The sequence below is a fragment of the Thunnus maccoyii genome, chromosome 7, assembly GCF_910596095.1.
Source record: "Thunnus maccoyii chromosome 7, fThuMac1.1, whole genome shotgun sequence".
Classification (NCBI taxonomy): domain Eukaryota; kingdom Metazoa; phylum Chordata; class Actinopteri; order Scombriformes; family Scombridae; genus Thunnus; species Thunnus maccoyii.
In genome coordinates this window covers 13,083,616-13,098,672 of record NC_056539.1, presented here as the reverse complement: position 1 = coordinate 13,098,672, position 15,057 = coordinate 13,083,616, and the positions used below count along the sequence as shown (strand labels likewise).

The 15,057-nt window shown below is 38.9% G+C and overlaps 1 protein-coding gene across 3 annotated transcripts; it reads left to right on the top strand.

Moving 5' to 3' along the window:
- Nucleotides 1–1,197: 1,197 nt before the first annotated feature.
- abhd17ab (abhydrolase domain containing 17A, depalmitoylase b) lies at nt 1,198–10,739 on the top strand. Of its 3 annotated transcripts, none has more exons than XM_042417382.1 (6): nt 1,198–1,524; nt 2,074–2,116; nt 3,263–3,633; nt 5,069–5,263; nt 6,139–6,318; nt 8,513–10,739. In XM_042417382.1, exons 3-6 carry the CDS (start codon nt 3,269–3,271, stop codon nt 8,736–8,738), a joined length of 966 nt encoding a protein of 321 aa, XP_042273316.1. In that variant the 5' UTR covers nt 1,198–1,524; nt 2,074–2,116; nt 3,263–3,268; the 3' UTR covers nt 8,739–10,739. The 3 variants fall into 3 exon arrangements, with proteins under 3 accessions (XP_042273316.1, XP_042273315.1, XP_042273314.1); XM_042417381.1 differs by having other exon boundaries at nt 1,198–1,953; XM_042417380.1 differs by having other exon boundaries at nt 1,199–1,524; nt 1,993–2,116.
- The last annotated feature ends 4,318 nt before the right edge of the window (nt 10,740–15,057 follow it).

The window sequence follows — 15,057 nt, the reverse complement described above, 5'->3', positions numbered from 1 at the left end:
TTTTGTTAGTGACATGCATAAGGCCATGTTGGTTTTAGTTACCCAGATTTAGAGATACACCCCCAGAATAACTGAAAACATCTTTGTGGTTTTACAGGGGCGGAAACAAGGTGGCCTATTTCACGTGACCACGGGTGGGTTACATTACAAAAACAAGTTGATAGGCTGACATTAGCATTTTCTGGGGAATAGAGTAGTAAAGGTGGTTCCTGAGCCAGCAAAGCTTTCTACTGAGCACTCACAGGAAAACTGTGTGCTCTGCAGTGTGTGTGTGTGTGTGTTGGGAAGGGCTATGTTTTCCCGGAAGGTATTTTATTTCAGTTGCCTACACAGATACATGATGATGATACATGTTGTTCCTAATAGGCTGACACCAACTTCAATGAATCACCCCATCAATCAATCAAACTTTATTTGAATAGCAACTTTCATACAGGTTAATGCAATTCAAAGTGCTTCACAGACGACTGACAGAACAAGTGTAGACGGTAAACAGTAAAATAATTTGAGACTAATTCACAAGAGAAATAAAAATTATAAACATGTAATAAAATAAAATTAATTTAAAAGTTGTAATAATAAGTGAAATAAAATTTGGATTAAAAACTAGATAACTGATTTAAAAAAAAACAAAGACAATAAAAATCAATATAATAAAATAAAAGATAAAATCCAATTTTACAACACAAATAAAATCAAATAAGTAAATAATGTCTATAAATCATTCTTAATCAAAAGCCAGGCTAAAGAGCTTTTTATTGAAACAAGTTTACAGCACATTGTGTGTAGAATTTGAGCCTACAATCACAACACGCCAGGGGGACTAAGGGTTGTAATAATAATTAAAATAAAAAAATAAAGAAAAACTTAAATAAAGTTCATGTAAAGCTTACAGTGGTCATACGTTTTAAAAGCTTTTTTGTTTGGCCATTCAGATAGTGAACAAACGTATTGTTTGATATGGACAATCAGCTCTTAAAAGTGTTTTTTTGCTTAAGAATTTGGATTTGTGACTATAATATTTTGTCAACTTTGTAATAGAGAGAGAGATTCCTGTCAAAAGTTCAAACATGGTAAACGCTAGGTTAGATCAGCTGGAGCGACGAACTCTCGCGATATTAGGGTTAAGGTTAGGGTTAGTTTAGGTTAGGAAATTAAGGTTATAGTTAAAATCTCGCGTAGTTTCGCAAATCGTCCGGTTGATTCAGTTTATCGCCAACCTTAAAACATGTCATCGTTTACGTGTCTTTTACAACATGATTTTCACCCACACTGATAACAAGTTTCCCTTAATTGTCCAAATGGAAACTCCCTGCGTCACATCCTGTCAGCTGTCGCTTCCGGATGCGGTGAAACAGCGGAGAAGTAGGAAAACACCGCACTTACATGGATTCATTTAAATGACGAGACGCTGCCCGTAAAGTCAAGAGGAGACGCCAACGACGTTCTTGGATTCATGGAGACAAATACACACGCTGGAGTCTGTGTTTTAACGGGGCTTTTTTGCGTCGTATATCCGCGAATGTGCGTTGTTTTTACTGAGTAGCCGTGTTTATGTCTTCTTGCTAGCTTAAGCCAGCGCAGAGCTAGCTGGTACGCGCAGACAAGTAGCTCCTATCTCCGGTCAAATGCAACTTGTCACCGGCGTTATTCTTTATATATCGCTCATTCTTACAGGAGGGAACAATATAGTAGGTGTTTAATTGCAGCTGAGAAGGGGTTCAGAGTTTTCTTTGGTTATTTAGAGGTGAAGATTGCTTTGGAAACGCTTCTTCTTCACTGTCAACACAAGTAAAAAAAACTGAAGAAACTAATTCCGTTTTATTAAAATATCCAAGGCACGTTTTGGGGAAAAGCATATCGTTTTAAATTACTCGTTTATCTCTCAACAAGTGGACAAAATGGATGTGATCTGGACTTCAGGCACCACACAGAAAACCAAGCACATACTTTGTAAATAACACTACTTTTTCCTCCTTCCTCTGCTGACAGGGCAATTTACAGTCTCCTGTGTGTGAATGTGGCTTTCATTTTGAAGTGGAGGAAGTCCTCTTTGTTTTATTTTTGTTTCAGCACAACTTATTTTTAGCTTACACTAAGCCCTTCAGATCAACAGGTAGGTCTACTTTTGTTATATGCTGTATGTTTGGAGGGTTGTTATGTGGGGCTCCATCCAGTTAATGTTTTTATAGTGACTAATCTGTTAAATATTTGCACTATAACATTTTGAGATAATGAGTAATATTTACTGGTGTTTTCCCAGAGCTTAAAGTGAAGTCCTGAAAATCGTTTATTGAGGTTTACCAACAGCCAAAACATAATCAGTTTATAAATGACATGATGAAGAAGAAACTCTTCTTATATGTGATGCTGTATATTGCCTAATCTGACTGGAGCTGCACCTATTAGTCGATTAATCAAATAGTTGTCAACTATTAAATTGATCACCAACTATTGAAGTTATTGGAGTTTTCTCTGATTCCAGCTTCTCAATTGTGAATATTTTCTGGTTTCTTTGGTCCTCTATGACAGTGAACTGAATATCTTTGGGTTGTGGACTGTTAGTCAGGACAAAGCAAGACATCGGGCTCTGGGAAACATGGATCACCATTTTCTGACATTTTATAGACCAAACAACTAATCGATAAATCGAAAAAATAATCGACAAATTACGATTTTCATATTGAAAATAATCGTTAGTTACTGCCTTAAATCTGACAATTTCTTTTAATTAATTGATTGATCATTTGATACATGAAACATCACAAAATAGTGGTAAATGCTCATCATGATTGCCCAGAGAGCGAGGGGGCGGCTTCAGATCTCTCTTTTTGTTGTCCAAAATCCAAAGGTATTTCATTTCACTGTACTGTAAGACAAAAAGCAGGAGATACTCACATTTGAAAATCAGAACCATCAAATATTTTCCATTTTTACTTGGAAAAATGACTTGAAAATGCCTGATTATCAAAATATTTACCAGTTGATTTTCTGCAGATCAATTAAGCGACTAATCAACTTTCAACTCTGGTAACCAGCAAATATTACCTAATTAATAGATAATCAAGATGTAGCCATATATTGATCATTTAAAATCCTTGCATGCGCTAAACTTGCTGTCGTAGAAACATTTTCATCATCATTGTTGCTGCACTCCGACTGCGCGCATTGTACATTGCATTGTAATAAGTATCTCATTGTGTTACACTGGGATGATGTGGATACATCAGCACACTGATCCTCTTGTCCTCCTCTTACACAGTGAAGGATGAATGGCCTCTCTCTCAGTGAGCTCTGCTGCCTGTTCTGCTGCCCACCCTGCCCCAGCCGCATTGCAGCCAAGCTCGCCTTCCTGCCCCCCGAGCCCACATACACCTTCCTCCCAGACCCGGAGGCAGGCCCCAATGTGCCAGGGGGAACAGGAACTTCCAACCTGCGGACGCGCAGCGGCGCATCAGTCGCCGGAGGCGCAGGGGCCGGGGCTGTGGAGGGAAGATGGAAGCTCCACCTGACAGAGCGAGCAGAGTTTCAGTACTCCCAGAGAGAGCTGGACACAACCGAGGTGTTCCTCACTCGATCCAACCGAGGGAACAGAGTCGGCTGCATGTATATTCGCTGTGTTCCGAATGCCAGGTGGGTTTACCTTTTTTTTGAGTAGTTTCACACCACAGCTTGCTTGACTTTTCTTTGTCATTTTATGACGGTGTGTCACACTTCCCTAGAAGCGTTTCCACACCCTCTTGTCCGTCTTGTCCACTCACATCCAGGTCTACTTCCTTGACTTGTCTCCCTGTTGACTCAGCTGACTCAAAGATTTTCTCTTCCTGCTTTTTCAGTGGATCACTGCTATCCATTTTTTCTTTTACTCTTTAAAAGTCATTCTGTTTCCTCCTTTCTTTTAGTCTAGTCATACAGGTTTGTCGTAACTGGAACGTTGAGTTTCTCCTGCATTTGGTAATTCTTGTTTATGACAGCTGTCGTAATAAGAGTGTCATGGTCAGTGGCAAGATATCAGTTTTATGTGAGTCAGAGACAAAACATTTTTAGCTATCTGGGTGTCACTGAGTTTATTGGCAGTGATTGTTTTATAAGAAGGGATCATTAGGCCTAAAAAGTATTTTATGTGCTGAGATGTAAAAGTATTTAACTTCAGTTCGATGCCCATCCTGCTGCGCTGTGCCGCTGCTGATTAATTCACCAAATCGATTAAAAAGAAATGGACAGGCTTGTGTTACAGTCTGTGTGCCTTGTATTAATGTCGATCTAGTATTACACAAAAATGAATCCAAACTGGACCTGATATGGCAGAGTCATTGTTGTGCCACCTTCTGAGTGATAAGGCCAAGAGCAAAGCCGCAGGTTATACGGCTTCATAAACAAAACCACTGAGGGAGGATCTCAAAACTGTCAGTGTGTAGAAGAAGTATCAGATTACTCCAGGTAGCACAATATGCATTCATGAATAAAAGCTAAGTGCAAGTATACACAGAGTTTATAGTGGATACTCTGCTTCTCAGGTTGTACAAAATGTCTAGAAGTAAGAGTCATTTGACATGGGGCCATCTCAGTAAACTAATCTGCCATTATGCAGCATTTGTAGACGTCAAGTTTAAGTAACCTCACTGTGTTTGTCAGCAGGTTGTTCGTGGTTTCATTTAGTGTAGAGTTACTCTTGTAGATGGATAAAAAATGGGTTGATTTTAATTATGTTTAGTTTGGTTTGTTTCTTTGTTTGGGTGTTATTGTTAATCCTTCCTGTGATGCATTCAATTGGCTTTACTTAAATAGACTTTCCAGGCATGTGCTTTCCAGGCACGTGCTTTTGAATAAAGCCTCGACTAAAGATGTTGGTCGTTTACACAAATGGAAACATGCAGCTTTTTTATTTTGGCTACAATATAAGAATGTCGGTCTTAGCAATGAATAAGGATACCATGAAAAACAGGTGTCTCCTGTAACTGTGAGAATCAAGACTAAAAAAATAAAAAGGATAAACATCTTTATGAAACATGTCTCCATCTTTGTCGGTTCATGTTCTAACCTCACTTTTGTCTTCACATCCTCTCAGGTTTACAGTGCTTTTCTCCCACGGTAATGCAGTCGACCTGGGCCAGATGAGCAGTTTCTACATCGGCCTCGGCACTCGCATCAACTGCAACATCTTTTCCTACGACTACTCAGGATACGGTGTCAGCACTGGCAAGCCCACTGAGAAGAATCTCTATGCAGACATAGATGCTGCTTGGCACGCCCTGCGCACCCGGTATGTTAGGAATTAATTGACCCATATGTGTCCTTCAAGGGTTGATTTTTTTTGCCCTGTGCATCGCTGTGTTACGACAGGATTTGTTTAGCTGAGCGTCAAATCAAACTCGGGGTTATAACGTCATCGTGTTATGGCTACAACTTGTGGGAGTACTAAGAAAAAGCAAGACGAAGTGAAAAATGAGGATGAAGATGCAAAGAAGGGGTGAATCAAGGTGGCAGAGCTGTGATGAAGAGCAGAGCAGAGTTGAGACAGATGCTGTGGGAATAAAAAAAAAAGTGAGATGGATGGATGGGCAGAGGGAAGGCTGGGAGGGGTTACATGTCTCAAGGACATTGTGGTGTGATAAAGTGTCTCATTAGTGAAAGCGGAGCTGCCTTAATGCGACTGTTGCTCTGGGAAGACATGACACTGCAGAGCATTGACTAAAGGTTGCTTGGTGTGAATTTACTTTGTGTTAGCAGTCACTCTTTCTTCTGTAATTTCACCATATTTATTAAAAATCTTTTCATATTTAATGGAAGTTTTCAACATCCTTCCTCTTCAGATGAAAGCACCACAAAGAAATTATTTTTCTCCTAGAAGGTTAAATGAAATTTATTCTTCCAAACTGAACAGACTATTTAATCTTTTAAGTAAAATTATCAAACATTTATAAATTACTGCTTCAAAATTCTGGTTATTTTGTTGACTTGGGTGCAAAAAAAAATCATCAAAGGATGAACCAGTAATGAAAGTAAATATATTGTTATAGTTGCAGCCCAAAACATGCTGAAGTTTTATTTTTGTTTGTTTGTTTATGTGTTGTACTTTGCATGCTACGGTTGTCCTGAATCATATAATGTTATCTCTGTGTTTCTGGTTTTAACCAGGTATGGCATCAGCCCAGAGAACATCATCCTGTATGGACAGAGCATTGGTACAGTTCCCACTGTAGACCTGGCATCACGGTATGAGTGCGCTGCTGTGGTCCTTCACTCACCTTTAACATCAGGCATGAGAGTGGCCTTTCCTGACACGAAGAAAACCTACTGCTTCGACGCTTTCCCCAAGTAAGCCTCTGACTGGTGGATTGTCTTTCAACATTTCATTCACTATTTGTTCTTTTCAAACCCGTCTCTCTGTCTTTATCAGCCTGCCCTCTGCTGTGAAATGTTTGACATTTCCCTAGATTTTATTGTTCAGATGCAAATTAAGATCATATTAACAGAATTTGTGTTTTTAATGTGTTGTATAATTAATATATTTCACAAATATATCATTGGCTGTTAGAATCCAGTTATTATAGGATAAATCTTACAAATAGAGATACTTATAAGAATGAAATCTGTACACTCCCTGTTTCATAAAACCCTTAAATAAGGTATCTTATTATGTTATGTTGTCATGTTAATATAATACACACATACATTGCACCAACAATTTGGCTTCCAGTTGGCATTTCCACATAATTACAGATGTGTCAGCAGAAAAGCATACTTGCCACTGTCAGTTGTTAAAATTGATTCTTATCCAAGATAAACATCTGTGCCAAAACAGCTCTAGTGTCTTTCCTTAGAGTCTGTAGGTATTATTTTTATTTTCATAGAGGTGAGAGGGCCAACTTCTGTAATATTTCAGAGAGGAACTCAGACGTCTTTGTTATCTTGCAGGAGTGATCTCGCTGCACAGAGATCATTCTCATCCGCAACCTTTTCAGAAATGATATTCTTCCGTATAGCTGCAGTTCCAATTCGTGTCATTTTCCACAGAGACTTTCTGTGCGTCATTCACACATAATAATGTCAGATGTAATAACCATCAACCCCTCACACCAATATTTACCAAAACCTCTTATATAAGTCTGTCTAATATTGGTGAATAGATCCAGAGCGTAACCAGCACAGACAGCAGTGTTGTGTGATCAACAGATTCTGTCATGTATTAATTTAATTTAACGTGGACTTTAGTAGATCTCAATCTACCTCCAAGAAAGACAGTTAATCACCATCATCTAAGCAAAATCCTTGGATATTTACCTTTGCCAAAATTACATATTAGAATTATGTGTTATCAGTCTACTGCAACACATTTGAATATAGATCCTGTGACATGAAGTAGTGTTATTACATAATACAGATGGTTGGTTGTACGTTTTGTCACAGATTATTTTAATGTCTTGAATTCAGTTACAACCTCTGAGATTTGCTTCCACACATTTTTGTGCGATTGTAATGTGGGTGTCGACTGTCATGTGTCGTTACTGTGTTTTTTTATTTTTAAATTTTGGATACAAATCAGTTCTCTTGGCTGGACATTAACGACTTAGAATAAAACTATCAGTAGCGAGGCTCTATCCCTTCTGCTCTTGTTTCCAGGTTAGTTTTACTGCTTGAGTCTGATAAGGTTTAATAGCAGCCAATGCCGGTCTTAATGTAGAAACTAGTCCCAGATGGTACATGTAGGTGAAGAGCAGAGGTGGAAGGAAACCAAGGAATGTCTCACCGTGTCTGTGGTGAGCCGAGAAAACCTCCAGTGTTCGTAGGTTGTTGTAGCTCAGAGTGGGCAGCTGGCATCCCTCCTTTCTCTATATCTATCTGTCTTTCTCTGCTGGTTTCCACATGAAGTGTGTCTGTATTCCATGGAATGACTTTGTTGTACTTTTAAGAGAAGACCTTTGTGTGCTTTATTTTTGTAGCTGAGATAAGTTAGCAAAAGTATATCTCGTTTGGCAATGAATACAATCGTTTCTATCAGGATAATCTATAGACAAATCTCGAGACTCGACTTTGTTATCTGTACTCTCCACAAACATCAAAACTATGCTGCAGAGATTGGTGAGGCAGCTCTGATGTAACCTTCATCTGCACATATTATCATTTATCTGTAACTGACTAATCAGTAGTGGGCTGTTGTTCATGCTGTGTTTGCTAAATGAAAATAACACTGAAATATTCAGCTCCTTTCAAAGCAATAAACATGTTTTATAGCCTATAATGATTATGTTAGCAGTCTAGACAAAAATGCAGTTTCCGTGATCCATTAAGCTTTTATTTAATCTATAACAAAATATTTTAGACTGTTTTTTTCAGAACATTTTTTATGACCTGATCCACAGAGCAAGTGCTTTATGACTATTGAACTGTCCAGTCTGCTTTCAGAACTGTTTTATAGGGGCGGGGAACTAAATATGGATATGTAAATTATCAATATCTCTAAAATGTGACCTCCTTATTTTCCTTAATTCTCCCTTTTCCCCTTTTTTAGCATTGAGAAAGTGTCCAAAATCACGTCTCCGGTGCTCATCATCCACGGGACGGAGGACGAGGTCATCGACTTCTCGCACGGCTTGGCTCTGTTCGAGCGCTGCCCCAAAGCCGTGGAGCCCCTCTGGGTGGAAGGAGCGGGACACAACGACATCGAATTGTACAGCCAGTATCTGGAACGCCTGCGCCGCTTCATAGGACAGGAGTTGGCAGCACAGCACGCCTGACCTTCACATTTTTACAGCTAGCATCGGCATCAGCATCATTATTACCGAGCCTCGACTCTCTGTGTCCAGAACAGAAACCTCTCCGAGATTAATCTTTACCCTTCCCCAACCTACCTTTTGCTCTAAGGTCTTCGGGGGGGAACATTTTGCCTTGAATGGACCCTGACGAAAAGGGGCTGTGTGTTCATGAACATCAGATGTGCGTTAGTGTGAAAGACTTTTGTCACACACTGCATTCAGACTGTTGTTTAGACAGCAAATATATTCCTATACTGTGCAATAATAAGGACATTGTCCACAGGAAAAGGTCTTGTGTTGAAATTGAATGAAAAGGAGATTGAACAGAACAACAAACTGATAATTTAGTCATGTAGGTTGATTACAGTGTGGTCCAGACAGCAAGTTTTTTCCAGCCTACTCGTGTGTTTCAGTTCATTCCTGCTGTTCAATCCATGATTAATGGATAATGATGAGTGCACATGAAGCTCATGAATTATTAGAGGACTCTCTTATATATGTTGGGGAATATTTTGGTTTTCTAATAACCTTTAAAAAAAAAAAAAAAAATGGCAACCATGTTCTCCACATTGAGTCACCAGTTTTTCTTAGACACACTTGTACAATCTAATGCAACCCAGTACTAAAGTGTTTTATGAAGCTTATAAAGTTCAATAAATCAATTATATGATGATTTTCTAGTAAGTGGTAGTTGTGTATCGGACTGCATTATATTCAGAATTATTTCTAATATGTATGTAAAAGGAATGGATAAAACTGGTGAAAAATGAAAATGACACACACATAGAGATGACTTTAAATTTTCTGTTGTTCATTTTGTTCTTTACTGTACTGAACATTTTGCTCAGGTAACCCTGTAAGACATTAGGGTCAGTGTGTTCCACACTTGTGTCTTTTTTTGTTTTGTATGCATTTAACTAAATCTCCTCAGATCCTTTGAGATTTCTCCTTTTTAAGATTGAAACATCCAGTGTGAGAGCTTGTTTTTTAATCTTTGATTTTTAACCAGGTCATGAATCAAACTATGACCCCGAAACTGAGGTACGGACCGAACCTTGTGTTTGGTGAGCCGTTACACATCTAGGTTTTTACTTTAGTTTGAACTGAGTGTCCATACCGTCTTCAGTCTGTGCCGCAGTGATGGAGCGGGACTAGCTGCGTTTAAAAAAAAAAAAAGGAGCAACGTTTTAAGAGCCTGAAAAAAGAAAATACGTCCTGCTCCGTCACTTAGTGGAATGTCTGAGAGTGTTTTCGCCCCGTCTCTTTTGTTTTAGTCTTGTTCGTCGTGTTTATGTCTCGCACCAGTGGGTCACAGCTGTCAGGGAAGCTCCTATTTCCCTCAGTGTCTGGAACAACAACACTAAAATTAAACAGGCTTTGGTTTTCTACCTCCAGCCTGTTTTTATTTCTCTCTGTCTGTCTTTGAATCTGTCTGACAGCCGTCTTACTCATTTGCGGTCCATGTTGACAGGCAAGTTTGTCAATTCAGGGCATGATTGAAAACCTGACTATATAATCGCATATTTTATGATTGTTGGCAAAAAAGAATTCTGATTGATCTGCTTCACATTCTGACTGTCCCACCCTCCTACAGACAAGCACAGGAACAGATGTTTTTATACCACACAGCACTATGGTTCCTTATCTGTTTGACAGTTTTAACAGCATTAGGAAAGAGCACAGTAACACAGTGTTGTTATTTATCGTCCAACATGATGACAATGCTATTCCACTACGATTCTGTGCTATTGGTAACAATTGACACCAAATAGGCTGTGTGTCTGTTCCCTCGCTGGTTTACCGTCTTTACAACAACTGCCATTTATCCGTACATGCATACAAGTCTCATGTTATAGTTAAGTATTTTTACTCCTTTTTGAAAATAACTTCTTGATAACACTTGGTAACACTATTGATTTTGCTACACAGTGAGTGTGGTGCAGTACTTCTTACAGCTGCTGGTGTGATTTTTTTTTTTTTTTTTTTTGGTAAAAATGTCTCAAACGTATTGCTGTTGTGGATTACTGATATTTTTGCGCTGATTGTTTGGGGGAAATATCACTTATCAATATCAATCGTCCCCTTTTGCTGCATTTGCCATCTTGTTTCTGTCACAGTATTGTGATCGTATGCTAAAAGAAGTGGTACAAGATTATATCAGCTGGCTGCCCTTTTCAAGTGACTCATAAGATAAATAGTAATCAATCCCTTCATTTTTACGACCTCTTTCAGCCTCGCAGCACTCCAACACGACAAAATCCCGACATTCTCTTATTAATAGTCTGTTTTGGCAACCAGACATAAAGTGCAGTCTAAAGTGTTCTTCTTAAAGGTGCAACATTCAAGAAGTTTGAAGCAGTCCCCAAAAACTGTTTCCATGGCTAAAATTGTCAAGGATTTATGTGTTTTTAACTAAATGAGTTCATTATTTGAACCTTTTGAGTGTTGCGCCATTAAACTTCTAAGTTGAAGCTGAGATTAAGACTGTTCTGTTTGTTTGCTTTGGAAGAGAAGTCAGGATTTTCAGGCTTTCTTGTGTATGTATAAACCAAAGTTAAACTATTTTTTAGCGCTTTACCCAGTGTACCCAATGTTTATGTCGGTATCTTGATAACCAAAGGCAAATATGTTCAAATGCAAGTTCTTTTATTTATGTATATGGTTGGTCTGATGTTTTTCCACTATACATTTGGATACAAATGACATGTAAATTTGTCAGATTGCTAAATACTTATGATTCATCATATCATCTGCTTTCAAATATATGCAGGAACACAGTCTGAACAGCATAAATTAACCGAGTTTTGTGTGTGCGTGCGTGTGCGTGTGTGTGTGTGTGTTTTAAGCTGTTTATAATTTATCATCTGTGGAGGAGTACAACTAAGCAATACCGCAAAGCAGTGTGTGTTTTGATATGTTTAGAAAAAAAGTGTGTGGGATGATAAAAGAACAATAACAGAAGCTTCAAGCAGACACTTGATAAGTTTTTTAAAAAATGAAATTCTTATTCAAATGTTTGGATCTTTGGTCAGAATTGGTATAACGCAACTATGTCTCATTCTTGTCATCGCACATTGTTATTCCTTGTTCATTATACTAATTTTTAGTTTTTAAAGATATTGTCTTTTTTTTCCAAGAATGAAAAGAGATAAGAAGTTAATAAAACATAATCAGAAATTTATCATTAATATGACTCTTTCCCTCTTTTTTTAGAGAGATTTCTTTCAACCAGGTGTCATTTTGCAGTGAAATGAGCTCTAATGAGCAAGAGAAAAGCCTTTCAGCAGGAATCAGCGTTACGTGTGTCTCATTCACTCCACGATTTTCCACTCACCGCAGCTCTGGCACTCAATGAATAAAGATCTGCCTGTGGTGAAAGGCCTCAGAGGGCTGCACGAGACAGATCCAAGAAAAGGCTCGAGTGAATAATTAGCTGATGAGTAAACGAGTCTTTAATTGCCCGGTGTGTTTTCTTTCTCCTCTGTAGAGCTGTGTGTTGGGACAGGCTTGTTTTCATCTGTGCCAAAAAAAGGTTCAAATGATGTGTTTTAATTAAACCAGTACAAGGATTCATGTCTGTCCCAGCCTCCCCTCACTGTCTAGTCTGCCACCATGTTGGATTGTGGGAAAAAGGGGGACAGATGGATCGTAAGCTGCGCCTCTCTGCAGACACACACAAACACACACACACACACACACAGACGCAGACGTGCTTGTGCCAGCTCTTTTTCAAGGGACGACATAAACAATCTGGTGTCCCACTCAAATGCTCTTACGGATTAAAAGCAGCTGCGGCGGCACATCCCCCCCTGCGTAAAGCAAAGTTAGTGCAGCCTGACCTGCTGCATCAACCACAGCCACCACCCCTCCAACACACAAATGCACCGACTTTCACACAGCCCTGAGCATAAAAAGCTCTTTTATGTAAACCAAAGGGTTGTGGATGTGCTTGTTCTCAACAACAGGAGACTTAAAACAAGACTAGAGAACTGGCTCTGAATGTGAGAACTGAGAAATGTGCTGAATATTTGACTAATTTTTTCATGTCGAGAAAGAGCTATTATCTTCGTCATCCATGGGAATGAGTGTGAAGTTGTAAGAGACTATGAGTGTTATTCAGCAGGGCAAATGTCACAAAGAGCGTGCATCAGATGCCAACACGGCATTGCTTGAGGGAAGAGTATGAAGGGCCTGTACAAGTGGACGAGGGGAACAAAAGGCTACCAGGAGCAAAGTGCAAACAAACAACAAAGTGCTGCAGATTTGCATTATCACTGGATGGATGTTGTCACTCTGTGTTAACTGGTGGCCTGAATTTTTCAGGTTTCCATTACCCAATGACCTGACTGTGACACATGGCTGCAGATGACCTGTAAAGACTGTGATGCTTGCTTGGAAAATAATGTACATCATCTACTATGAGAAAATAATGCAAATATGAACACAGAGTAGGGAAAAAATCATGATTTTGCAAGTCAAAGGTCTCAACTCATGGCACTACATGTCCTAATCTTTTAAGTGTTCAGTATTTTACATGTCATTATGTGTTCTTAGCCAAATTTATTGTCATTCAAATGTTTAACAGCGGAGTCATTTATTAATAAAAGAAATAAATTTGGATGAATCATTTGCCAAACTTTATGTCAACTAACGATAGCCTTATCTGTTTTAGGACATGCACTAAAATGTGGCAATATTTTGTTTGTTCCAAGGCATTAAACTTCGAAACTTCTTTCTGTCTCTATAAAATTTAAACAGTGCTGAAATAACACACAGTTTCAACATTCTTCCATATGGATGAGGATACTGGAATGTAAACCATCAGCTCTATACTGCATGTCTTGGCTGACATTTGTTTAGGTTTAGCAGTCACTTAACATATCTGAAATTGTGTGTGTATGGCCTCTAGGAGAGAACAAAAGTTGGCTCTTAAACGGCCCCCAAGCTCATCTGATACAGACCTGATAACAACTAGTAATCATAGTTATCAGTTAGGTATATGTGTACATCTGCAGCCCAGAGAGCTCAAACTATCAACTAGAGTGGGAGGGGTTGATATCACTGAGTAGAAAACAAGCCAACATGGCTTTATTGAATGCACATATATCACTGTACATGCTGTATATTAATTGGAGGAGGGTCCAACATGTCAAGTATGCTGAGCTCCGGCCTTGAAAATGTCTCTGCAGCATTCAAAAGGAATTGAAACAAGTTATAATCTTTCCTTCTTCTGTGTTGTTCTTATTCATTTGAGGCTGCTGAGTTTATGTCTTGCTGAGTTTCTCATTAGCATTCTTGCAGTCATCTTTATGCATTATGTATATCGCATTTCTCACTGATGTTTATCTGCCTGGTTCTGTGTGCTCCATGGTGAGTTTTAATGTGCTTCCCACCTTAATGTTATTTCATTTTTTTCCACTTGGATTCGCATGAGGAACACGCTGAGTTTTCTTCCACTTCTAGCAATATATTGCAGACCCATATGTAACTGATTTTAGTTTTTTTGTGTTTGGGGGAGTTTTGTCTGTGCCTGATGTAAGAGACAAGTAACCTGTACTTGACCTGCATGGCTGTGACAAGAGGCTTTATTCGCACAGAAGAAGAGACCTTTCTTTGCCCTTTACGTAAGAAGCACTTCATGCAGAGAGACCACCTGTTGAAGCATGCTCACTCTCACCCTGTCTTCCAGCTGTCCATAGTCAACCACAAAGCAGATAAAGCTCATTCAATGTTTATTTCCATCTTGACAGTCTGTCAGTGCAAGTGCAGACTACGGTATTTTTGAGGGCATCACAGTCTAGCTGGCAGATGTTCGCAAGACATCAAAAAATCTGCTTTTTGTCTGCTATAAGGGCCCACCTGTAACACCCCAACAATAGATACATTAAGTGGATAAAACAAAATGTGCATGAATACTTCAAACAAATAATGTAGCTCTCCATGTAGGAATTAGCAAGAAAGAGACACTTACAAGCGAGTGTTCATAGCTTGCGGCATAAAAGAGCCTTGTGATGTCTGCAGCCTGAGGAGAGCAGCTCAAATACAAAGGACGACACTGGTCATTGAAAATACTCTCTACTGGTCTCTTCTGGTTTGTTTTGTCTCTCTCAGTGTAATTGCTTTGAAAGATGTTTGCTTGAGAAATGAGAGCACTACAAGGCCCTCAGATATATATTTTTTTTCACCTGTATTTAGTCGTTGTTGTGCCTGTTGGTTGTATGAGTTCTTCAAACAATGAAGCAAATTCCACTGGGAAATATACAAATATATAAAACACATACTTAAACGCTTATTTTCTTTC